Genomic DNA, 25,394 nt, shown 5'->3' on the forward strand with positions numbered 1-25,394 from the left:
ATATTGTTATCTGAGATCAAACTGTGAGTCCAGCTTGAGATATCTGAAGCAGCGTGCGTAGATGATTGCATCTGTATTAGAAACAAAGGATTCTTCTGTAAGAATTATTATTAATTATTTCTTATTTATGGTCCAAGTTTATTTGTAACCTAAGTAATACCATGAATAATATTTAATAAGGAATAGATCTATAAATTGGTTACTTGATGGGCGTACCAAATTAAGTCATAATCTCTGTAAATTGGTCCTCCTTCCACCCGGTTATCACATAAAGTTAGGGCAAGGAAGTAGAAACCAATTTACGACTAATGCTTTCGCTTTTCTCTGATGTGTTCCGCATTAGGTATGTGCACCTAACGATCTCTATGTAAGATTATCGTGTTCAAGATGTTGTGCCGTAATTTAACTAACCTTTAGAAAAATCACTTTTTTGAAATGTTCCAAGTATAAAATAATTTGAGAAAAATACTTAGAAAAGAGTCGCCACTTAATTTTTTAAAGAAATTAAGAAAACTTATAATTTTCAGAGATTTAAACAGAAAAAATCATTTGAAAATACCAAAGAGGGTTCGGGGTTCAATTTACACTTCGACAAGGGTTTAAGCATTCCAAGTGTCCACTAACATGCGGTTGACCTACGACTTGAATATATTTGACTATTTTTTAGAAAAAATAATGATTTAACATAAAAAAATAATAACTTATAATATATTTGATTAAGAAAATAATTAAATAAATGATGCATTTTATTTCGTTTTATTTTTTAGAGAAAGGGATCCAAAATGATACATTTGACTCGAAATACAAGTGATTAAAATTTTAATAAAATTAGATTAATTAGAATTTATTTGACTTATTTTTTTTATTTTTTTTTAATAATAGTTTAAACCAAATTGGTTTGAACATTGAAACTATTTAAAATTAATTGAGGAATAAAAGTTTTGACTAACCTTTTGAGAAAATGACCAAGTATGTATTTTTTTTTTAATTGATTGAAAAAGTTGACTAACATTTTCCAAGTTTATTTGAGAAAAATACCTTAACTTGAAAACAATTTTAAAAATGAGTAAATGTGATTAAGTTAAAAGCACTAGAGAACATATTTGATTTATTTTTTTTTAAGAACAAAAGGTTTAACTTAATTAAAGATAAAAAATTTGATCGGCTACTTGATAAATAAAATAGATGAATAAAATAAAATAAAAAGATGTATTAAAAACAAACCAACACAAAGAAGTAACTCATCTTTTGGGGAATCTAATTAAGTTAATTAATAATTTTAAGGTTAGAGTTAACAAGCAACAACAATCAATAATCACAATTATATATAATTTAAGAGATCAAGAAAAAAAAAGGATTTGGGCCTGCTGCAACTGATTTGGGCTTCAACCCTATTTTTTACCCTTGAAATCCTGTGTATACACCATGTGTATACTGCTGTATACGGGCCTCCTCTTTAGCGCCTCCAACCTATGTTTTCGTTTCTGGCCACATGTTTGCTGCACCGAACTGGTATATCAGTGTATACTGTTGTATACAACATGTATACAGACCATTTTCAGCTTTTCGATAACCTATTTCAGCTGCTCTTTTATTGCAAATATAAGGATACCTCGAATGACTCAAGGATATGCAAGGGGGGAGTCCCAAAGAACTCATTGTGTGAGTTATAACCCAACAAAAAAAAAAGATGAATCAGTATTTGAATAATGTGGAAATGTGTTGAATGAACATTCATTTAAGCTTATACTACTTTAATAAGTATAATAAACCAAGTTTATAATGTAACAACACGTACCAATGCTCTTAGTAAAGAAAGATACAAAATATGGGAACTTTAAGGCATGGAATGAGAAAAATAATAATAATAATAATAATAATAATAATAATATCCATGCTGCTCTCTTAACAGGGACGTAACTATTAGCATACATGTATGAGAAATCTAGACTTTGATATCTTCCAAATCAAAGAAAACAAAACAAACAAAAAAGAAGGGAGGGAAAAGGGACCAAGTTCAAACTAACAAAGAAGATAAACCTAAGTGGGGATTAAAAATACTCCTAACTGTCACTTGCAGGTAGTAATAAACATATGATACATACGCTAATAATCACGACTAAAATTCACACATTTACAATGACTCTTCATACAAATCAGTAACAACAAACAAATTGCTAAAATTGGGAGTAGGTCCATGAATATAGCACGTAGACACAGTCATATTGTCAAATCCAAAGTAAACTTAGACGCATAGTATTCGGTACTAATGACTCACATAAATCCTATAGTCCGCGCAATGATTATCTCGCTTTCAAGTAAAATATATTAAAAGAAGTGGAACTTGTTACATTCTTTTACAACCAATGACACAAACTATAGAGATAAACATGATGTGATTTAAACATGAGTTGATGAATCAAAACTTTTATCAAAATCTAATTAAAACAGCCCACTTTTTAGCCGAAGTAAACCGTTGCCGCATAAGAAACTAGCGTCATTACGCAAGGAATCATACACCCAATACTCATGAGAAGTTGTGGCCTTATATTCTATCAAAGCAAGCGACTAATGACAGAAAAATAAATTACATATGAAGAGTAGCGAAATAGTGATTGAGACCATGATATTTAGGAGTCCTCTTAATAATTTTAGCAGCCAAACAAGACAGAAAATAGATACTAAGCTTGACACATTTCAAGAGCTCAAATTTTACCCACAAGAAGAGATTTCAGAACACTTAGAGAGATTGGAGATCTGAACAAGTCAATATGCTGAGGCAGTTTGAAAAGAGGAAATAGACAGCAAACTGGGAAGAGAACAAGAACAAGATAGGTTGAAATGTGAAAACAAGATAAAATCCTACACTTTACATTAACTCGGCTTCCAATAATTAACAGTTTTTTTAAAAAAATAATTAAAAAAAAACTTCAAGCAGAGTATCAATACGAAAATAGATACAAAAGGGGCTCAAACGACCTGTAAACAAGATGAAGGAAGCAAAACATGACTCGCATCATTCAAAAAGGAAGACGAGAAATAATGATGGGGTGTTACTTTGAAAAGCTTAAACCAAAACTAGAGCACATGAAACTTATGTAAGAATTTAAGATTTGAACGAATACGAGCAGCGTTGAGTAGATTAGCAAGAACATCACTACACTACTGATAAGAACCCTATTAAAACTAGCTAGGCCATTGGTTGGCATAAAAACAAATTCCTCATCCGAACAGCGGCAGCCAAACAGAAATAAAGATTTCACTATCTCGCAGATATTAAGTAGGGATAAACGAGATGAAGAAGTTACCTTTCCGTGAGCAGCGAGACTACGACAAACGAGCTGAGAACAACGACTCTTCTACTATGAAATCTAAATACGAACACTAAGCTAAGAAAATCCTAGCGTCGATCTTCTCGGAACTTAGAATCAGAAAGCAAGATGTAAGATTCTTAAGTTTAAAATGTCTATTGCTCAAACCAAGCTCAAAACCGTCGTCCTCATCCTTGGAGCATGGAGAACTATTTATAGGGAAAAATTGAGCGATTTAGGGGGGAAATCCGTTGGGAAATTCAAACAAAAATTTCAATTTCTTCTGCTATTTTCGAAGCAAGCAAAGGGGATGGGAAAAAGCTGAATTCCACAAAAAAGGGGAAAAAGGGGACGTGAGGGCGGCTGATGTCGACGCCTTCACAGTGGCGTCTTTTCCCGGGTTTGCCGGACTGATGCGTATGGAGGAAGAAGATGTACGGGGATCGTTTGGGTCGGGTCGGGTCGGGTCGGGTCGGGTCGGGTCGCGTGAAGAAGACGAGTATAGGGTCGTAGGGTATGACTCTTGGTGTTGTTGTGTATTATTATTGAAGTGAACTGGTATTTGGATGGGTCTTTTGGAATTGCCGAGTTGGTGGGCTGGGAATTTACGAATTGGGTTGAAAAGTGACCCAATTTTTGGTCTTTTGAATGGATTGAAGAAAAGGGTGGGATTTGGCTAAAAATGTAATAGAAATTAATTAACAATTTGGCCAATCAAATTAAAGAGGTAACTCAAAAGAATTAATTTTAGAATATTCGGCTAGAAATCAAATAGGACGACTTAATATAATTAATTTACAAACTTCTTAATCTTAATAAAATAAAATGATTAACTTAATTATAAACTAACTACTTCAATTACAAAACTAATTAACTCGAAATTATAACCTATAACTTAAAGTAAATTAATAAAATATTTAACTAAATGTAAAATCTTTTGTGATGATTTTCAAATATTTATAAAATAACGTCATTGCAAAAATTTACATATTTATTATTAAAAAATAATAAAATTACTTTAAAAATAACTTGAAAGTGTTTTGAATTTCATAAAACTCATTAATTCAAAATTATAACCATTCCTAATATTAAAAATATAAAATCTTTTTTGAGATGATTTTCGAATAATCATAAAATATACTAATTATATACATAATTATGTAAAACACATGTATCATCAAAAAATTATGAAACGTGACCAAACTATTTAAAAATCTTGCAAACTATATTATTATTTTTTGGAGATTTTATAAAACTAATTATTTTAAATCATTTGAAATTGGAGAAACTCAAAATGATTAATTTATATTGTGGATGGTCAAAATTAGGTGTCAACACAAGATTTTGATATTATATATTAAAGTATTTAATCTTACATGTGGCATCCGAGCCTGGATTGTTTGAACTGATAATCTTAATGAATATGTTAGTTAGTGACAATTTATGACACATGACAGGCAAAGGATAGAGAGAGTTGATTCTGTCTCTTAATCTATGAAATAGATTTTGTGTGACCTCTTCTTTTCACGATTGAAAATTACTTATGTTAGTATACCCCTCAAAATCCTCTGTTTCAACTGGTTGAAGGTTTACTTTAACATAGAATGCGAGTCCTAATAAGGTTGTTCATTGGGGTGTCTGTTACCTAGTTTGCTTAGTAAATTGCAACTCAAGTGTCAATAACTTCTAACTAATGATTGTGGTGCTTAAGATTAACTGTCCATCAATTATTGGTTGATGATTAAATTTTTTTAAAAAGCTTAAAGAATTTATTTTTTTTGTAACGATTCGCATCAGCTATTTGCAGTATTGTTACAAGCTAATATTTTATTCATCGCACGGAAAACACTTTAAGTTTAATGAAAAAATAAATAAATAAATAAATTCTTGTAAGTTTAATTTGTCCAGTCAAATTATGTTTAAACTTATAATTGGATTTAGTTTTTTTAGTAGAGTAATTTTGTGCTTGACCATTTAAAGTGTTTGGACTCTTAAGTTAACAAATTCTGAAAAATCTTAATCATCTCATAATGTAATAATTATGTTTTGTTTTAGATTGTGCAATAAATTAAAGTGGTCGTTATACTAAGCAATAAATAATATGTGTATATTTAGTGCAATATAGTTTGTTAGTCACCAAAGTGGCCAAACTAGAGAAATTAACGTCTACACATATAATATTTATGATCACTTGACATATATGGATTAGTACAATTCATAATTTATTGGCATATTCAGTATTCCAAGAGAGACTGAGTCTGCTTTTTCAACGTGATATATGTATTATGTTTCTATAGTTTATTAGTCACCAAAGTGGCCAAACTAAAATGTATAAAATTATTCACATGCACAAATTTTTATGATATTATGTATGCATTTGTATTTCTATAGTTTGTTAGTCACCAAAGTGGTCAAACTAGATAAATTAACGTCTACACATATCATATTTATGATCACTTGATGTATGTATTATGTTTCTATAGTTTGTTAGTCACAAAGTGGCCAAACTAAAATGTATAAAATTATTCACATGCACAAAATTTTATGATATTATGTGTACATTTGTATTTATATAGTTTGTTAGTTACCAAAGTGGCCAAACTAGTATGGTTAAGAGAAATATGCATTCATAAAATTGCCATTTATCTATGAAAATTAATTAAATGCCTATATTAAAAAATAAATAGATAAATTGACTTTCACTATTGCTAGAAATTAAGAATTTACCCAAAGGTGAATCTATCATTCTACGAATATTAAAAATTATGAGGTAAATTAATCTTTTTAGTCAAACATATATTGTATATCCAAAGATGTCGTATATATTTGATTAAAAATATTAAATTACCTATTAAAGATAAAAATTAGCATTTAAATTATGATAATGCGTCGTATTATCTACCCAAAGGAGAATTACGATATATTTTTATCGCTTTACTGAATTCATATTATTTTCTAATTTGTGAGCATGTATATATTTATTTGCAGTTATTCCTCTTCATTCACATGCTTTGTCAGTTACTGTGTTCAATGGATTGAACTTCTCTGAAAGGCATGAACAAGTCTAGTTCCACTTAGGTGTGATGGATCTTAACTTGGCTCTACTGAATGACAAACCTACTGTCATTACTTATAAGAGCAGTGAGAATGAGAAGTTTTTCCATAAATCATGGGAGCGCTCTAACAGATTCAGTCTTATGTTCATGCGAATGATTGTTGCTAACAACATTAAGAGTATTATTCCACAAACAGAAAATGTCAGGAAATACCTGAAGTTTGTGGAATAATGCTTTCGTTTTCCTGATAAGTCTCTCGCTGGTACACTAATGGTTGAACTCACGACCATAAAGTTTGATGGGTCGCGCAGTATGCAAAATCATATCATCGAGATGTATGCAAAATCATATCATCGAGATGACCAACATTGGAGCAAGACTTTTGACTTTGGGGATGAAAGTGGATGACATATTCTTGGTTCAGTTTATTCTGAACTCATTGCCTCTTGAGTATGGATCATTCCAAATTAACTATAACACTATTAAGGATAAATGAGATGTTAGTGAATTGTCCAATATGCTTACTTAAGAGGAGTCAAGACTTAAGAAATAAGGAGGTCATTCCATTAACCTCATGGGTCAAGGAGCTGGTAAAAGACTTAACATGAAGGCCAACAAGTTTAAGAAAAAGAAAGCACCTACTAAAGTTCCACAGGATGCTCATAAGGAACTCAAGACCGATGTGTGTCGTTTCTGTAGAAAGGAAGGACACTTTCACTAAATGAAAGTTCTGCTTATTTGTGGCATAAACGTTTGGGTCATATATCCAAAGAAGATTAAAAAGATTAGTAAAGAATGAGATTCTTCTGAATCTGATTTTATTGATCTTGATATATGTTTGGATTGCATTAAAGGAAAGCAAACCAAGCATACCAAGAAAGGTGCCACAAGGAGCACTCAACTTCTTGAAATTATACACACTGATATTTGCGGACCGTTTGATGTTTCATCTTTGGAAGGAGAAAAATATTTTATCACCTTTATCGATGATTTTTCACATTATGGATTTATCTATTTGTTGAAAGAAAAGTCTCAAGCAACGGACGCTCTCTAAGTGTAAGTTAAAGAGGTTGAAAGACAATAGATAAGAAAGTGAAAATCATTAGGTCAGATAGAGGTGGTGAATATTATGGAAAATATAACGAATCAGGACAATGTCCAGGTCCATTTGTAAAAATCCTTGAAGGAGTATTCGAACATTTATGTATATGGTTAGGAGTATGATGAGTAATTCTTCATTACCCAACTCATTGTGGATGTATGCTCTTAAAACCGTTGTATATTTATTGAACATGATTCCTAGTAAGGCAGTTTCAAAGACCTATTTTGAACTGTGGACGGGAAGGAAGCCTAGTTTAAGACACCTGCATGTTTGGGGTTGTCAAGCGGAAGCTAGAATTTATAATCCAAATGAAAAGAAATTAGATACTCGAACGGTAAGTGGTTACTTTATTGGTTATCCAGAGAAATCTAAAGGGGATAGGTTTTACTGTTCAAATCATAGTTCGAATTGTTGAAACTAGTAATGCAAAAATTCATTGAGAATAGTGAAGTTAGTAGGAGTGTTGAACGACAAATTGTGGAAATTAATGAGGTAAGGATAAATATTCCATTGCCTTTGAATGTACCTATTTCCACACCAATAACAAATGTTGAAGAACATTTTAATAATGTTGAACAACATTTGGGTGAAACATTTCAAAAAAGAACTAACTCACAAGTATCAGACGCAAATAAACCACAAACAGTGCCATTAAGAATATCTCAAAGAGAAGCAAACAAAAATTGGCCATTTCAGATGATTATGTGATTTATTTACAAGAGTCAGATTTTGACATTGGAATTAATAAAGATCCGATTTCATTTTCACAAGCCATAGAAAGCACTGAGTTTGATAAATGGATTGATGTCATGAATGAAGAGTTAAAATCCATGAAATACAACAAAGTCTGGGATCTTATTCAATTACCAGAAAGTTCTAAAAAAAGATAGGTCTTCTAGAACAAATGTGATTCTAATGGTAATATTGAACGATATAAAGCCAGAATTGTTGCCAAAGGATACACTCATCAAAAAAGAGGCATTGATTATAAAGATACCTTTTCACCGGTCTCAAAGAAAAACTCATTAAGAATTGTTTTGACTTTGGTAGCTCATTGTGATTTAGAGTTACATCAAATGGATGTGAAAACTGTCTTTCTTAATGGAGACCTCGAGGACGATGTTTATATGGACCAACCAAAGGGTTTCGAAATTAAAGGAAAAGATCAAATGGTGTGTAAGCTAAATAAGTCAATATATGAACTCAAACAAGCTTCACAACAATGGTATATAAAATTTAATGATACCATAACATCTTTTGGATTTAAGGAGATTACCGTTGATCGGTGTATATACCAAAAGATAAGTGGGAGTAAGTTTCTAATTTTAATCCTATATATTGATGACATTTTACTTACTGCTAATGATTTAGGCACATTGCGTGAGACGAAAGACTTTCTCTCTATGAACTTTGAGATGAAAGATATGGGTGAGACATCCTATGTGATAGAAATATTATGTGATAGATCACAAAGATTATTGGTACTGTCTCAAAAGGCTATATCGAAAGAGTTCTAGAGAGATTTAACATGAACAATTGTTCAGCAAGAATAGTTCCTATTCAAAAAAATTGGATAAATTTAATCTCATGCAATACCCAAAGAATGATGTAGAACGAAAAGAAATGAAATCAATTCCTTCATCTTCTATTGTTGGAAGTTTGATGTATGTTCAAACTTGCACAAGACCGAATATTAGTTTTGCAGTCGGAATGCTAAGAAGATATCAAAGTAATCCTGGAATTGATTAATGAAAAAATTGCAAAGAAAGTTTGTGGCATGTTATGAAGCCACAATTCATGCATTATGGTTGCATAACTTTATTTCAGGACTTGGGGTTGTCGACATCATTACCAACCCGCTAAAAATTTATTGTGATAATACTGCAGCAGTATTCTTCTCCAAGAATGATAAGTACTCCAAATGTGCCAAACATATGGAATTAAAGTACTTTACTGTCAAGGAAGAAGTTCAGAAACAAAGAGTGTTACTTGAGAATATTAGAACTGATCTCATGATTGCAGATCCGTTAACAAAAGGCTTACAACTAAAGACATTAAAGAATATGTTTACTGAATGGATTTTGGTTGTACTTATGATTGATACAGTTATGATGTTTTTACACTCTGAGCTCAATTATGTGTTTCCGATATACATTAATGAATATCTTGTTTCTCATAATGGTGTACACATTATTTTTTTGAGATATTACAACATAAGTCTCTATGAGACATTATTGTGGACCGTAATGTTATATGTTTTTATAGCTTATGGACCTAGTATGATAAGTTGCTAATGTAGTAGTATATGGAAGGAAGTATGTAACTTAAAATTATGTACAACCGCCATAACTCGCACTAGTAGTTTATTATATTGTGGTGTGTATGATGGACATTATAGAAGAGATTTATTCTATGCGCAACTAATGTTTATGAAATATTAATGTTATATGGTCATTGGGCCAAGTGGGAGAATGTAAGAATTATTGTTAATTAGTATTAATTATTTCTTACTTATAGCCCAAGTTTACTTGTAACCCAAGTAATACCATGAATAATATTTAATAAGGAATAAATCTCGTCTGTACATTAGTTACTTGATGGACGTACCAAATTAAGTCATAACCTCTATAAATTAGTCCTCCCTCCACCCATTAGGGTTATCACATATTATGTACAATAACTCCATCGCTGACGATTGTAGTAACATAAAGTTAGGACAAGGAGGTAGAAATCAATTTACAACTAACGCATCCGCTTTTCTCTCTATGATGATGTGTTCCACATCAGGTATGTGCCCCTAACGATCTCTATGTAAGATTATCATGTTCAAGATCCTGACATTATGTATTAAAGTATTTAATCTTACATCTTCATCTTCCATAATTGTGTCCATGGGGATCTCTTGTGAACTCATCTTTTTCTTCTCTTTTTTTTGGGTAAATTGCCGGAGTTTCGTTCCTGCTTCCCTAAAATAATTGAGGTCATGACATAGTCATCTTTTTTAATCTTTTCTTTCTCTTTTTGGTCATTTCGGAGAGATTTTGCTGCCATGCTTGTCACATTAATTTCAGCAGTGTTGGCTGCCAAACTTGCCACAGCAACCTGTTGGCTTTCATCCTGATGATCATAGCATAAGCCTGACCAAGCGTTAGTGCAGTGGACTTCATGAGGAATTGCCTTCTCGCTTGATCATACGACTCATTAAGACCACTAAGGAAGTGAAGCAACCTCTGTTGGTTTAGGTGCTCAATATAGTCCTTCGATTTCTCACATCCACAATTTGGAGATGGCACTAACACATCATATTCATGCCATAATTCTTTCAATTTCGAAAAGTATGCAGAAATAGAGTTAGTACCTTGCCTCAATGTCGTAATTTCCTTGTGTAATTGCCAGATTCGTACACGATTAACCTTGTCAAATCTCTCCTTCAGATTCTCCCAAACGAGATATGCGTTTGAGGCATAGACAATTCCAGTAAGAATATCTTCGGACACCGTGTTCATGATCCATGAAAGGACGATTGCATTACATGATTCCCATTGCTCATGCAATTCAGCTTCGTAGGATTCCTTTGTGCACTTTCCAGTCACAAATCCAAGTTTCCTTTTGCCAAGTAAAGCAATTTGCATCGACCTGCTCCATAAACCGTAGTTTTCAAATCCAGTAAGCTTCACTTGAACTAGAACTGATCCAGGTGCATCTGATGGACCTAGATGAAGAGGATGATTGGAATCAATTTTCTCTCCTGCCATTGTTGTGCTTGAAATAGAGCTATACAAAGGTTTCAATTGAGCTGAAATGATGTGAAACTTATTGCTCTGATACCATGCTGATATCTAGACTATGATCTTAGCTCCAACAGTTTGTTAATTGCTATTTGATTCAGAGTAAGAATATGGAGAAGATACAATTCGGGAATTTATGATTTATTGATCTGAACATTCATCGCCATAAATCGTACAATATATATAGATTAGGAAATGCTAATTACCTACTCTTCCAGCTATCTTAACAGACTATAACAGCTGTGTACATAACCACTATGCTAACAACCATTAGTCTAACTAACTAACTGATTATTCCACGTGATGACACTAACTCTAATAGCATAGAAGATATTAAAGAGTCAACCGACATAACAAAGGTTGAAAAGTTTACCATTAACATGCCACGACTAACTAAGATTCTCGTTACACTGCTCAACAAATCCCTCACATCGCGATGGTGCTATCATTCACAGGATGGTAACTTATCTGAGAACCCCCTCCATCTTTACAAGCTTGCTAGTTGCTTCTTCTTGTATCTACCATTGCTCCCTCATGAGGATTTGCCATTGTTTTTCTGCTTATTATTCCCATTCTTATTCTTGCCACTCTTTTGGCTTTGTCCCTTGTTTGGCACATGTGACACTGATGTTGGAATAGGATCATACACATCTGGAGCCTATGTTACAGTCAGCTCCCTCGGTAGACTGCCTTGTGTTGTTGTCTACGTCATTAACTTCATTTGAGACAAATTAAAGAACGACATTTGTATAAATAAGATTACAGAAATGAAATTCTGTCGTGAAATTCAGGACGAGGGAGCAAATATCACAGTCAATTCATTTCATCCAGGTTAATTTGATAATGACGAATCTCATGGGACATTCAGCCTTTCTGATGATCGTACAAAATATTAGCTCGAGGAATTACTGAGCTTTAATTGGAGCACTTTTCTTCTAATTGGCAGGAGTACGTCTTAAGGGCTTTCACATGTTTACTGTGTAAGAATGTCCCTCATGTGACAACTATATTGCTCGATGGGACCCTCCAAAAATGATTTTTCACCATGCCAGATCCTCCAAAAATACATAGCCTTTGGAAGATCCTAGACAAAAGATTAGCTAGAGGAATTTCCGAGTTTTAATTGGAATATTTTTCTTCTGATTGGCAGGAATCTTAAGGGCTTTCACTTGTTTACTGTGGAAGAATGTCCCACAGGTAACAACTATATTGCTTGGACCTTCCAAATATATAGCCTTTGGAGGATCCTACACAAACCCAAGAGTACATTTCTGAAAGAGCTTGAGCAACATAGGTTGACAGTTTCTCATTATATTTGAAAGCTGAAAAATGCTGATTAATTTCAAAACTGATTTATTTCCGGAGGGCAGCTACAACTTGCTACGTCGCCCTCCATCCAAGTTTAAAGGGAGTGACTGGAAAGTACTTTTCTAGTTGCAACGAGTATAAGCCAAGCAAGCTTGCACGAGACAGAGTTTTGGCTCGGAATCTTTGGGTTTTCAGCAACAATCTGATAAATGCATTTCAAAAAGATTATTGATAAATAGAAAAGAGTCATTGGAAATCCTGAAAAATTGTTATTACTACACTTTGCATTCATTTGTTGTGAAACTGTTGTAGAAGGTAGTAGCTTTAAGCTTATCTGGTTCTGTTCCCAACTTATAGTCTATCTGTGTATGTTTCTTTATGTTAACTTACTTATGTTTTAAATCTATCTAGAATTTTAGTTTTTTGCTCTCTTTTCGTTTCTCAATTGACCTGACTGTGAAAATGCCTCTTAAATTTTAGTTGAACCTTTCCATGTGTAACAAGTAAGCTAGTTTAACATTTCACTTATGGTAGTAGTCGACAATCTTAGTCCCAAGCCTATGAATGAGGGAAGCAGATTAATGTTCTTCGTTTCGTTTCTCAATTATGGATTTATGTGTAAGAAGTCTCTTGTGCTCCTCTTTCTCTAGTACCACTGCTATATGTGAGGGGGCATCCCTTCTTCGCAAGGGATAGATATCATTGTCCTTGCGTTGTTAAGGGATTCAGCCAAATGTGACAAGTGATCCTGTAGAGAATTAATAGAAGAAAAGTATAATTGGAAAACCTTCTACTAGCCCAAGATTGTTAACTAGAATTGGAAGATTCAACTAAAGAAACAAAAGCTAAAAAGGAGAACAAGAATTTTGGTGGAAAACTTTGTTAGGAAAGAAGACTCTTGAATTGGAGAGTTTGTATTCCCCAATATATTGCAGATAACATGAGTGATCTAAGACAACTTTTATACAGAAAATAGTGTTACAAGACAGAATTATATTACGAGTTCTGAATATGACATTAAGGAGGAACATCCAGGTGCTACCCTCAACAGCAACAACAACAAATCTAGTGTAATCCCATAAGCAGGGTCTGGGGAGGGTTGAGTGTACGCAAACCTTCCTCCTATCTCGTGGAGGTAAAGAGACTGTTTTCAAAAGATTGTACCCTTCGCATTATCAAATCTAATGGATACAAATGTTATCAATTTGGACCGTCTGATACATCTAAGACGGTACCTGTAAACTGTAAAAGAAGAGCAACATATAAAACTACGTATTGGATGAAGCAGGACAACTACAAAGAAACCTCGTCAGAGTAGCAGGATTTTCCAGGACAGCTGCAGAGCAACCTCACCCATTGACTAATCCCTAGACTTGGCGACATAGCCGCACCAAGCAGATGTGGTGATGAGCGGGCGACTATGCCAACTCAACATAAGACACCCATCTTTCTCTTCTACTCTATATCCTTCTTCATTTGTGAACAAGGCCAATAACATGTTTGCGTTTCTGTACATATTTGAACCCAGGGGAACCAGGTTGAACCCTGCAGAGTTAAACCTCACTCGCCATTGACTCAACGTCTCGTGTCGCACAATTCGCTTAGTTCCTTCGCAAGCCACCAAATTATAGATCTCCCGCCCTAGGTACTGCTCCTCCATATCCAAGTCTCGATTGTTGGTCTGAGTTGACTCTGAGTTCTCCAGCACGTTGAACATTGTTGAATAGTAAAGCCATGCTTCCTTAATCCTGTTCATATAGCAACTCCCATTGTGATTCGCTTCTTGTTCGGCGATGGTCACAATCTTCGGTTGTATTTGTTTTATTAAATCCAACACTTCCTCAAATGCTCCTGGAATGGAAAACAAACGGTGAAGCTCAAAAACAGAGTTCACAGCCACTGTTTCCACATTACTGGGTCTAATATTCAACATTGGTGCTTCAAGATCAGCTAAAGTATGGACCATGAATCCACAGAATTCAAATTCTACACCAATTGATTCTGCAAATTGGGCGAGTTTAAAACCAACTTCCCGTAAGGGATCGCTACCATCATGAGACTTAGGTTGGCCACTAATTCCTGAGAGCCGAAAAGCTGGTGGACCGCCAGGACGCAAAGCGAGAGCCTGCAAAAGTGCCGGCCATTGCAAACCTTGATTCAAGCTGAAATCAATTACATGTACTCTCTTGGAATCAGCGAAGGCCTCCAAAATGGATTGATTGGCTGAGAAGTGCGCAAATTTGAGTAAGGGGCAACTCTCGTAGAAGCTCATATGCAAGAGTTGGTCCGTGGAATAGAATGATTCAACAATATCTCGTGGATTCATTCTGTGAATCTTATGATACAAAGCATCTGTAAAATAAGTCGCCACTTTCTTCATTGCTCCTCCAATTGTAAGTCTTCTTAATTGACTGTTTAGTACATCCGCTAGAGTTAAGTTGTTCTCTTGGATCGCCTCGGCACAAGCCATCAACGCATTGACAAGCCTAATGCTAGTCTCTTCGTTCACTGTCCTACCAGTATCTGGCAATAAATGGCCGCGAAATTCGGATCCACCGCTGGTGTTGCAAAGTGCTCTGAAATCAACATTAAATATCCTAATCTCTTGGTGATCATCAATTTGCTTATTATTATTAAACCAGCTGGAAGATGCACTTGATGATACAATCATCGAATCATCACCACCACCACCACCAGCAGTGGATATCTGCTGCTGGCGGTCGTCTACACTGGTAGAAGAGGACGAATTAGGAATATTGTTATCTGAGATCAAACTGTGAGTCCAGCCTGACATATCAGAAGCAGCGTAGATGATTGCATTTGTATTAGAAACAAACGAATCTTCATCTTCCATAATTGTATCCATGGACATCTCTCGTGAACTCATCTTTTTTTTTTTTTGGGTTAAATTGCTGGAGTTACCTTGGTGCTTCCTTAATATAAGTTATATTTCGCTTTCACTTCATACTAAATATCAATTAATATANCACCAGCAGTGGATATCTGCTGCTGGCGGTCGTCTACACTGGTAGAAGAGGACGAATTAGGAATATTGTTATCTGAGATCAAACTGTGAGTCCAGCCTGACATATCAGAAGCAGCGTAGATGATTGCATTTGTATTAGAAACAAAGGATTCTTCATCTTCCATAATTGTATCCATGGATATCTCTCGTGAACTCATTTTTCTTTTTTTTGTGGGCTAAATTGCTGGAATTACCTTCCTCCTTATATTATCTTTTCTTTCTCTTTTTAGTGTTTTCGGAGAGATCTAGCTTTCATTTCATACGCGTAGAGGATCGATCAAGCATTGTACTCTCTCAGCTCACCTTTGATTAGTTAATAATTATTTATTATTTACATGTAAGTGAACGGGGAGACTATTTATTTAACAAAACAATAACTCTAGTCAACAAAGGGATCGTGATCCAAAACAAAAGACAGCTCCCATTTGACATATATTGTTTTTAATTTGAAAATAACAACTGAAGACGTGTTTCAAATTTGAAAAAAAGTTATTTTGATTAGTTAGTTTTCAAGTGAACTATTTCTTCCATCCACAATTTTTTATTTATTTTCAAATATTATATTCTACTTTCTATTAGCAAACACCTACTAAAATTGCGAGGAAATTTTGACTGAATTTCCTAGGACATGTCTAACGACGTAGATAAAGATTTGATTCGAGAAATGTTGGACTTTTTTTTAAAAAAAATTCCAAATCTAACTTAAAAACTAACGAGCTTTCATCTTGAAAAAAGCAGTGGCCTGTCTCTTGAATAAGCACCAAGAGTCTTTTAATTTGTTCGAACAAACATAAAATATAACATAGAAGAAATTCAAGAGTCAACTGACATAACAAAGGTTGAAAAGTTTAGCCACGACTAACTATGATTCTCGTTTCACTGCTCAACAAAGCCCTCACACATTTATTTATTTACACTACACTCTGGTGAAATCATCAAGAGTCACTAAGATCAAAAAAGGGAGTTCAGCTGGCCTTTGCAACAGGGAAGTGCAGTTTTGTGATAGAGTTCTGAAGAAAACTTCTCCCACAAAATGGATCTGGGCTGTCAATATCAAAATCCACAACGCTAGACTGCACCTCGCTCGACGAAGGTGCGATGTTGCTATCATCCAGAGGATGGTTACTTAACTGAGAACTCTCCCCATGTTTACGAGCTTGCTTCTTGTCTCTACCCTTGTTCCCTCGTGAGGATTTGCCATTGTTTTTCTGCTTATTCTTCCCATTCTTCTTCTTGCCACTCTTATGGTTTTGTCCCTTGTTTGGGTTTGGCACATGTGACACTGATGTTGGAATAGGATCATACACATCTGGAGCCCATGTTACAGTCAGCTTCCTTGGTAGACTGCCTTGTTTCTCACGGCCACCTTTTATGGCAGATACAAGCTTCAAAGGAGTCTGTGAATAAATAAAACACAGAAGGAAAGAGAAAAAAACAGGACTGTTAACATCTGCAGTTACTTGATTGCTCAACCGTGAAACAATCGCCATTTAGAGTCGCTCTCTGTATCTGAAACAGCAGTTCTATGCTCCAGTGCTGTTTCCACTATACTGTAACTTCAGTGTATGATACAACTAGCCACATTGCTTGCAATACAAATTAAATCCAAGAAAGCCAAGATATAATGGCTTGTGGGAGTCATACTGCTGACAACCCCAAGGAGAATGCAAAGACCAGAAGCAGCATACCAGGGAAAGGTGGTCAAGAGTATAACCAAAAAAGCAAACCAATATGTGGGTATGAATGAATATTTGTGTGTATTCACTGTATCCTATTCTTTTTTAACAAGGTATATTGTACTCTATCTGTCCCAATTTATGTGGCACTTTGTCAAATAGTTTAAGTTTGACTGAGGATTTGCGCATGGAATCTTCAATTTTTTTGAAATGAAATTTATATATTTGTAAACTACGTAAAAAGTACTATAAGTCACAATAATTGATAATTCAAACTGTTTAAAAGATCTATGAAAAAATCACGGTCAAAAATAGACTTGTTTGAATCTCAAAATTCGAAAAGTGCCACATAAAATGGGATAGAGGGAGTATTTCTTTTACCAATATGTTTTTTTCTTTTCTTGATATAATACATAACCTATTCATGAAAATGGATAGCAAAATGAATCCTACACTGAATCGACCATAACCAACACATATCTCAGAAGAAACTGAAACATGGTACACAAACCATTGAAAAATCCTAACAGTAGTATTCATGATGACCTAGTACTCAATGTCGAAGTATATAAGACCGAGCAACTAAAAACCAAAAGCAAGTCATGGTTACAAACAACTCAAACCAAAAACTTAATCCAAGAAAGACAGGAAATTGTGGCTTGTGGGATTCAAATCAATAATAACCCCAAGAAGAACAGCTAAAAACCGAAAGCAACATACCACAGAAAATTGGTCAAACCAGATCCAAAGAAGGATATAAAAGGAAGGAGAGAGTGAGTTCATTCCTACGTTTCAAACAATCATTCTATATAATAATCATATGTAATACACATCCATCCCTGAAAAAGCAAAGGAAGAACCAATCCACACAGACTAACACAACAAACCTTACCATTAACTTGTTATGGGAAAAATCATACCTTACCATTAATACTTTCTTTTTTAATACTCATGTACTTCACCATCAACACTTCACAAGTAGTATTCAAGATTACCACCAACTCAACTGATAAGTAACATAAAGCAGACAACTGTTGATTGTCTTAATGAAAACAAGATATATGTATGTATTGGCCAATATATTTTCACGGATAACAAATAGGCAAAAAGATCAAGAAGTCCTCTTTCATAATATCAATACACCAAGGATAAGGAACTTGATGAACATTATTGAAGACACAGAAAACTCACTGGCAGAGATATGGAACGTGAGTAAGGCAAATCAGGAGATTTAGCATCAGCACCATGTGTCATTACTTCAGCATTCATGTCACCCTCTAGCTCCTTCCCACCAAATTCTGCAGGAGGCACGCTAATACCAGAGCATGGAAATGTTGCACATTTGATCAAGCATTTTACAGAAGCAATACCAGAGTCACTTCCATGGGAATCTTTAGTTACATCTTCCTTCACAGTCTCAACATTGCACTTATCATTTGAGTCTTCAGCATCCTGAATATTGAGATAATCAGTGAAATGGTGGCCAAGATCATTTACAGAAAGACCACCTATATTTCCAAAAGCACAATATTGCGTCCCCTTTGATGACTTGCAATGAACGCCTACATTTTCAGACGCCGACTTGTAGCTAGCAGGGCAATCGTCCATCAATTACAAAGAAAGCAGCAAAGACCTGCCAAAATATGCAAAGAAAATCTAAGCACAATAGTATCAAGAACAATCATTTGTAGAACTAATGTAGACAGCTAAAGGAACTGCATTAGCAACAAGCTATGATTTTCTCTGCAATCTACGATTAACCTTTGAACCTTTACTATTCCAGCCATCTTGCATGAGCTGAAACAGATCTAGAAAACAAGGAATCATCAAACCAATCAAATGCAGTAATTACTTCTATACAAACTGGTCTATTCAATAAAATCAGATAAGGATCTTACATGCCATTCAGATGCATCAAAAAACCAACAATCTACCCACAAGGTTTATGAAATAAGAATGATCAAACAACTTTTAAACGCACAGGTAAGAATGGGAGGAACCCAACCACCACCAGTAGCAAATCCTGCATATATCATGCGCCAGTTAACTTTTGTACAGACCATGTATATATAATAAGTCATAAGAAATCAACTAAATATCTATAAATATTTTATTGTGAAGCCAGGATGTTCCTGGGTTCAGATGAACTCATAGATTAATTGGATAAGCCCCTGGACATACCAATATACAGAATTTACATTTATGCATATTTTACATGTTTTTACACTTAGATTCGATTACTGTGCATATGGTTATGTGACTAATCTATGAGCCGTATATAATATATGAAATTGAATTCCTACTACATAAATTGCTGTCACATCCTTTAGAGACCTTCTAGATGTATATTACTTACTCCCTTCCCCGTATCTCTTTTTATATAACTTTACGTATTCAATACTAAGCACCAGCGAACCACATGACTGATTGCGATACAGTTGGATGGCTACTTTAGTTGTAAGCCCAACCACTTTAGTTATGTGATTGCTCAGAGTCTTTATTAAATTACCATTTTATTCTTGTTTGTCGGGCTGCGTTTCATTTGGATTCTTAGATGCTCCTGTTGCTCTGTGATTGGGTTTAAATTCTTTTTCATAATGTACTTAAGTATGGATTCAGTTACGGTTTGATTATTAATCTGTGCTTGTTTCGATTAATTATTATTGTTGGATTTTTCTATTTATGTTATTGAATGGTTTGGATGTAATAAATAAGGTTCACTTAATAAGGATAAAATTAAGCATCGGTTACTGATCTTGAGTTTTTGGGTGGTGATTCTTTCTTTTTTAATAACCAAGATGTCCAGGCTAGCTTGCGTGCACCTCGACTAATTTCATGAATACCTATCACATCCCACCAACAACAACTTAATCCACCAAGGCAAAAACAAAGACAAATGGAAAGAAATCACCTAGTGTCTCCTTTCTTAAAAAAAAAAAAAAACTCTTCCTCAAAAAGGAATCACCTAGTGTTTTTGTCTCCGCTAGGATTTGAACCCGAGACCTCATGGTTCTTAACCCATTTCATTGACCACTCTAATATTTCCTTTTTCTACTTTCTTTCCTATAGGTTTGTAAATCCTTTTAGATAATTGCTAATCATAGGACATTATTGTATCATATTTGACTTTCTTCTCCACTGTGTACAAAACATTACAAACGAAAAAGGAACAATTAATGATACATATATCACATTTGACAAGACACAAATAAATGAAAATGAGCAGACGTGGATGCATTTTAACAAAGAAATTCACTTATTTGGGCTAATGTGTTACAACTTCACAATTGCAGATGGATGATTGCTATGATCCAATAGATACACACACATCAAAAGTACAAACGAAAAACAATAACCTGGATACACATAAACATCAAACTATGTATGTGACTTATTTGCAGCATATTATTAATGGTATTAAATTCTCTACTGCATAAACTGCCGCCAGGACCTTTAGGACAGTCTATGAGACTTACTAGATATATATGTACTCACTCTCAGACTCCCTCTCTCGTATCTCTTTTTAAATAGCTTCACACATTCAATTCCACGCACCAGCGAACCACATGACTGATCCAGTTGGATGGCTACTTAAATGGTCAAGCCTAACCACTTAAGTCGTGTGGTGGCTCAGAATCTTTATCTAATTATCGTTTTTATTCTTGTTTGTTGGTCTACATTTCATTCGAATTCTTAGATGCTCCTTTTACTGGGTGTTTTTTTTTCTTTTTTGATGACAAGGGAAACCTGCAATCGATACCCTTTGGGTGTGCACATGGTAAAACTCCCACTCCTATGCAATAGCTCGCAAACCACACAGGAGAGGTAACCCGTACCAGGCAAGCCCAGAGTTATGAGCTCGACCCAGAAGGCAAACCCCTTGCTTTCATTGGCTAGGGATTTTAAACTTGAGACCTCCAACATAGAAGTCCCAAGCCCAAACCACAGGGCCACCCCGAAGGGTACTGTATGATTTGGTTTAACAACAACAACAACCTAATGAATGATTGGGTTTAAATCCCTTTTAATTATGTACTTAAGCACGGATACAGTTAAAGTTTGATTATTAATTTGCCTGTTGGATTAATTATTATTGATGGATGTTTATATTTATGTTACTGGATATATGGTTTGCTCGATAAGGGGAAAATTAAGCGTCAGTTATGATCTTGAGTTTATGGGTGGCAGAGGCGGATCTAGGATTTCGAGTCACTGGGTGCCAAGCAAAGGTGGACCCACATGATTTGATAGGGGTGCACCCGTTAACTTCGAAAAAAATCATATATATATATATATATATATATATATCCTGAGAAACGTATAATCAACAGTGCACCTATAAGAAGCGTAGGGATGCCCTTGTGTAGTTGGTACAAGCAAGAGGAATCACTCGCGAGAATACAATTCAAATCTAGCTAGAGCCTATTTCAGTAATTTTATTTTAAATTTAGCTTAGAGCTCATATTTGAGCCATTAGTGACCAAGCAAATACTACATTATTCGTTAATTGTAGTAAAAGTTTCGCTAACTACCTAAATTAAGATAGTATTGATGCACTGAAATCTTCAAATTTTGGAGTCGCCTCTAATGTCCAGTAGACTCAGATTAAATCAACTTTAGATTCAGAATTATTCGTCTTATGGACGGATGGGTGAGCGGGATTGGACGACGGACTGAAGGTTGAAGCTTTGCTTAATGACAGATTTTTATTGTTGAAAAGTTTAAAGGAACAACCAAGGTTTCAATGGTGAAGAGAAAAAAAAATTCTTTATGCATGTTTAATCAAATAAAAGAAAATTCAAAAATTAAATTAGTTAAAAAATAATTATTGATTAATACTTAATAATAATAATAAGTTAATAAGTAAAAAATATATATAAAAAAACAAAGGAGATTGTGCCTTGTAGTTAAAAAATAAACACTCCCTACAGTTAAAAAAAAAGAAAAAAAAAAGTTGCCTGCAAGGGTTCGATCCCGCGAACTTAGACCTGAAAATATGATCGCTTACCATTGGCACCAAAGAAGACTTTTGTTTACTGGGTGGCACATTTATTATTTATACATATAGTGTGTATAAATNAATTCTCTACTGCATAAACTGCCGCCAGGACCTTTAGGACAGTCTATGAGACTTACTAGATATATATGTACTCACTCTCAGACTCCCTCTCTCGTATCTCTTTTTAAATAGCTTCACACATTCAATTCCACGCACCAGCGAACCACATGACTGATCCAGTTGGATGGCTACTTAAATGGTCAAGCCTAACCACTTAAGTCGTGTGGTGGCTCAGAATCTTTATCTAATTATCGTTTTTATTCTTGTTTGTTGGGCTACATTTCATTTGAATTCTTAGATGCTCCTTTTACTGGGTGATTTTTTTTTTCTTTTGTGATGACAAGGAAACCTGCAATCGCTATCCTTTAGGTGCGCACATGGTAAAACCCCCGCTCCTATGCAATAGCTCGCAAACCACACATGAGAGGTAACCCGTACCAAGCAAGCCCAGAGTTATGAGCTCGACCCAGAAGGCAAATCCCTTGCTTTATTGGCTAGGGGTTTTGAACTTGAGACCTCCAACATGGAAGTCCCAAGCCCAAACCACAGGGCCACCCCGAAGGGAACTGTATGATTTAGTTTAACTACAACAACAACCCAATGAATGATTGGGTTTAAATCCCTTTTAATTATGTACTTAAGCACGGATACAGTTAAAGTTTGATTATTAATTTGCTTGTTGGATCAATTATTATTGATGGATGTTTCTATTTATGTTATTGGATATGTGGTTTGCTCGATAAGGAGAAAATTGAGCGTCAGTTATGATCTTGAGTTTATGGGTGGTGATTCTATAACCCATAATATATAATCTCTTTGTTTCAATTTGTTTGTCTTATTTTTCTTTTTAGTTTGTTTCAAAAAGAATGTCTTGAAAATTCTTTAATTCCAACTTTCCACGTAACATGTTTAAAACCACAAGATTAAAGGACACTTTGATACATTCTAAATTATCTTTAGTTTAAGACCACAACATTAAAAAGTCTTCTTTACTTAAACTTCAGGTCAAGTCAAAAGCAGACAATCAAATTGAAGCGGAGGGAGTACAATATTTTCTTTTTCTTCAATCTTTTCTATAGGTTTCTATAGGGAGTACAAGAGAACACTCACATTCAGAAACTAAAAGTGACGAAAATAAGAATGCTACGATGGATGTGTGGATATACTAGAAGAAATAAGATTAAAATGAGAATATACTAGACAAGGTGGGAGTGACTTCAGTGGAAGACAAAATGCATGAAGCGGAGTTAAGATAGTGCAGACATGTGATGAGGAGAGACACAAATACCCTAGTGCGGAGGTGTGAGAGGTTCTCTATGGATGGATTCAAGAGAGGTAGAGGTAGACCAAAGAAGTATTGGGATGAGGTGATGCAGCTCACTGAGGACATGCTCTTATATAGAAAGGTGTGGAGGTCACTGATTTGGGTAGAAGGGTAGTAGCTAGAAGTGTTTTGACTTGTTATTCATACTAGTAGTCGTAGTATTACTCTTGTTTCTTGTTCTTCGATTTTTGTTATTATATGTTGTTTCATGTAGTTTGATCATAATATTATTTTGTTGTCGTATTGTTCTGCTACTATCGGTTGTTTTTATCACTTTATGTTCTTTCCATTATTTCTATTACTTCTTTTCCTAGACTGCTTTTATCTTGAGCAGAGGATCTATTGGAAACAACCGTTCTACCTCTAAGGTAGAGGTCAGGTCTGCGTAAACTCTACACTCCCCAGACACCACTTTGTGGGACTATACTGGACATGTTGTTATTGTTTTCTATAGCTTTGTAAATCCTTTTAGATATTTGCTTATCATATAAGACATTCCAATATCACATGTCTTTCTTCTCCGCTACATACAAAACATTACAAATGAAAAAAAACAATTAACAATACATATATCGCTTTAGACAAGACAAAAATAAATGAAAATGAGGAAGACAAGGACCCTCTTTAACAAAGAAAGCCACTAATCCAGTCTATAGTGTTACAACTTCCCAACTGAAGATGGACGATTGCTATCGTCCAATAGATACACACATTCAAAATACAAACGAAAAACAATAACCAGCATACACATAAACTTCAAATCCTGGAACCACCTGTAAGCCGCCACCATAACAACAATTGAAGTGAATAGAAGATTATTCCAAACAACACTAGCCAAATTCCATGCTTTATAATAAATTAACAAATAAAAATCAAACAAAACCAATTTCAGAATATTACCTCTGCGTTTGACGATTGAAATGAACCTTGTCAGATCCTCCAAACAAAGACGCACCAAAGATCTCGAACTATACCAACAGATTTGGGTACAAATATCAGGAAATGAAACCGCAATGAGCAATTGGAAAACCGGTGATTAAAAAAAAAGAAGTAAACGTTAACTAAGACTATTAGCCCAATCAAATTTTTCCATGTTTTTCAGACGATGAAAGCACAAAAAACCATAGAAAGATGCAGCATGCGGTGGAGTGAATAGATCAAATACAGAAGGCACCGAATGCATTGCTCGATGCTCTTCAACAATAAAATCCCTAATTCAAAACCCTAGCTCAGGGATCAGCTTAGAGAAGATGAAAACCAATAATATTTTTTTTTGCGATTAGGAAAGATAAAATCAAATGATTATATCTTGGAGATTGGCATCGAAAAAGAGTGAAGAAAGTAGAAGAGCATAAATCGGACAGAAACGCCTTATCCGGCAAATAAAAAATGAGGAACCGTGCAAACAAACGCATACGGTTTGTAGATATATATATTGATATTTTTGGAAAAAGAAAATTCAGTAGAATATGGATTATTTTTTTTATAATTATGATATTTGAATCAGTTTACACGCACCTTAATGGATCGACATTCAAGATAGATGACTGATAATTATTTTGGTCTTGCCATAGAAAAATGGTATGATTTATTTAGATAATTAATGAAGATGAGCAATAGTGGGTAATATATTTATGACTACACAATCATTTGTAATGTTCCAATTTTGGTCGGAAGATGGATTTAGAAAATCCATCAATAGATATTTACTTATAAAATGATACTCCCTTCGTTTAATAATAATT

At 34.5% G+C, this 25,394-nt stretch overlaps 2 protein-coding genes and 1 long non-coding RNA gene across 6 annotated transcripts in view; 1 reads left to right on the plus strand and 2 right to left on the minus strand.

The window, feature by feature from the left end:
• Window positions 1-15,460, minus strand: part of LOC125863612 (DELLA protein GAI-like) — a 46,035-nt gene extending 30,575 nt beyond the window's left edge. Inside the window, exon 1 of one of the 3 annotated variants that reach the window (XR_007446207.1) lies at window positions 13,871-15,460. Coding sequence is in view for 1 of the 3 variants with exons in the window: in XM_049543661.1 (XP_049399618.1) it covers window positions 13,926-15,452 (1,527 nt within the window). In the remaining 2 variants the exon portion in view is untranslated. Of the gene's footprint in view, window positions 1-13,800 lie in introns of all 3 variants that reach the window. The other 2 variants (XR_007446208.1, XM_049543661.1) reach the window with 2 other exon arrangements.
• Window positions 1-16,532, plus strand: part of LOC125863616 (uncharacterized) — a 44,757-nt gene extending 28,225 nt beyond the window's left edge. Inside the window, exon 2 of the long non-coding RNA XR_007446209.1 lies at window positions 16,429-16,532. This is a non-coding gene — a long non-coding RNA (uncharacterized LOC125863616). The remainder of the gene's footprint in view (window positions 1-16,428) is intronic.
• LOC125863615 (uncharacterized) lies at window positions 16,394-25,055 on the minus strand. 2 transcript variants are annotated; one of them, XM_049543663.1, is made up of 4 exons: window positions 24,550-25,054; window positions 18,833-18,899; window positions 18,458-18,718; window positions 16,394-16,987 (listed from the first exon to the last, which is right to left on the minus strand). In XM_049543663.1, exons 2-4 carry the CDS (start codon window positions 18,872-18,874, stop codon window positions 16,556-16,558), a joined length of 735 nt encoding a protein of 244 aa, XP_049399620.1. In that variant the 5' UTR covers window positions 18,875-18,899; window positions 24,550-25,054; the 3' UTR covers window positions 16,394-16,555. The 2 variants fall into 2 exon arrangements, with proteins under 2 accessions (XP_049399620.1, XP_049399619.1); XM_049543662.1 differs by having other exon boundaries at window positions 18,458-18,899; window positions 24,550-25,055.
• Window positions 25,056-25,394: the final 339 nt, after the last annotated feature.

This window comes from Solanum stenotomum, chromosome 5, assembly GCF_019186545.1.
Source record: "Solanum stenotomum isolate F172 chromosome 5, ASM1918654v1, whole genome shotgun sequence".
Taxonomy (NCBI): Eukaryota; Viridiplantae; Streptophyta; class Magnoliopsida; order Solanales; family Solanaceae; genus Solanum; species Solanum stenotomum.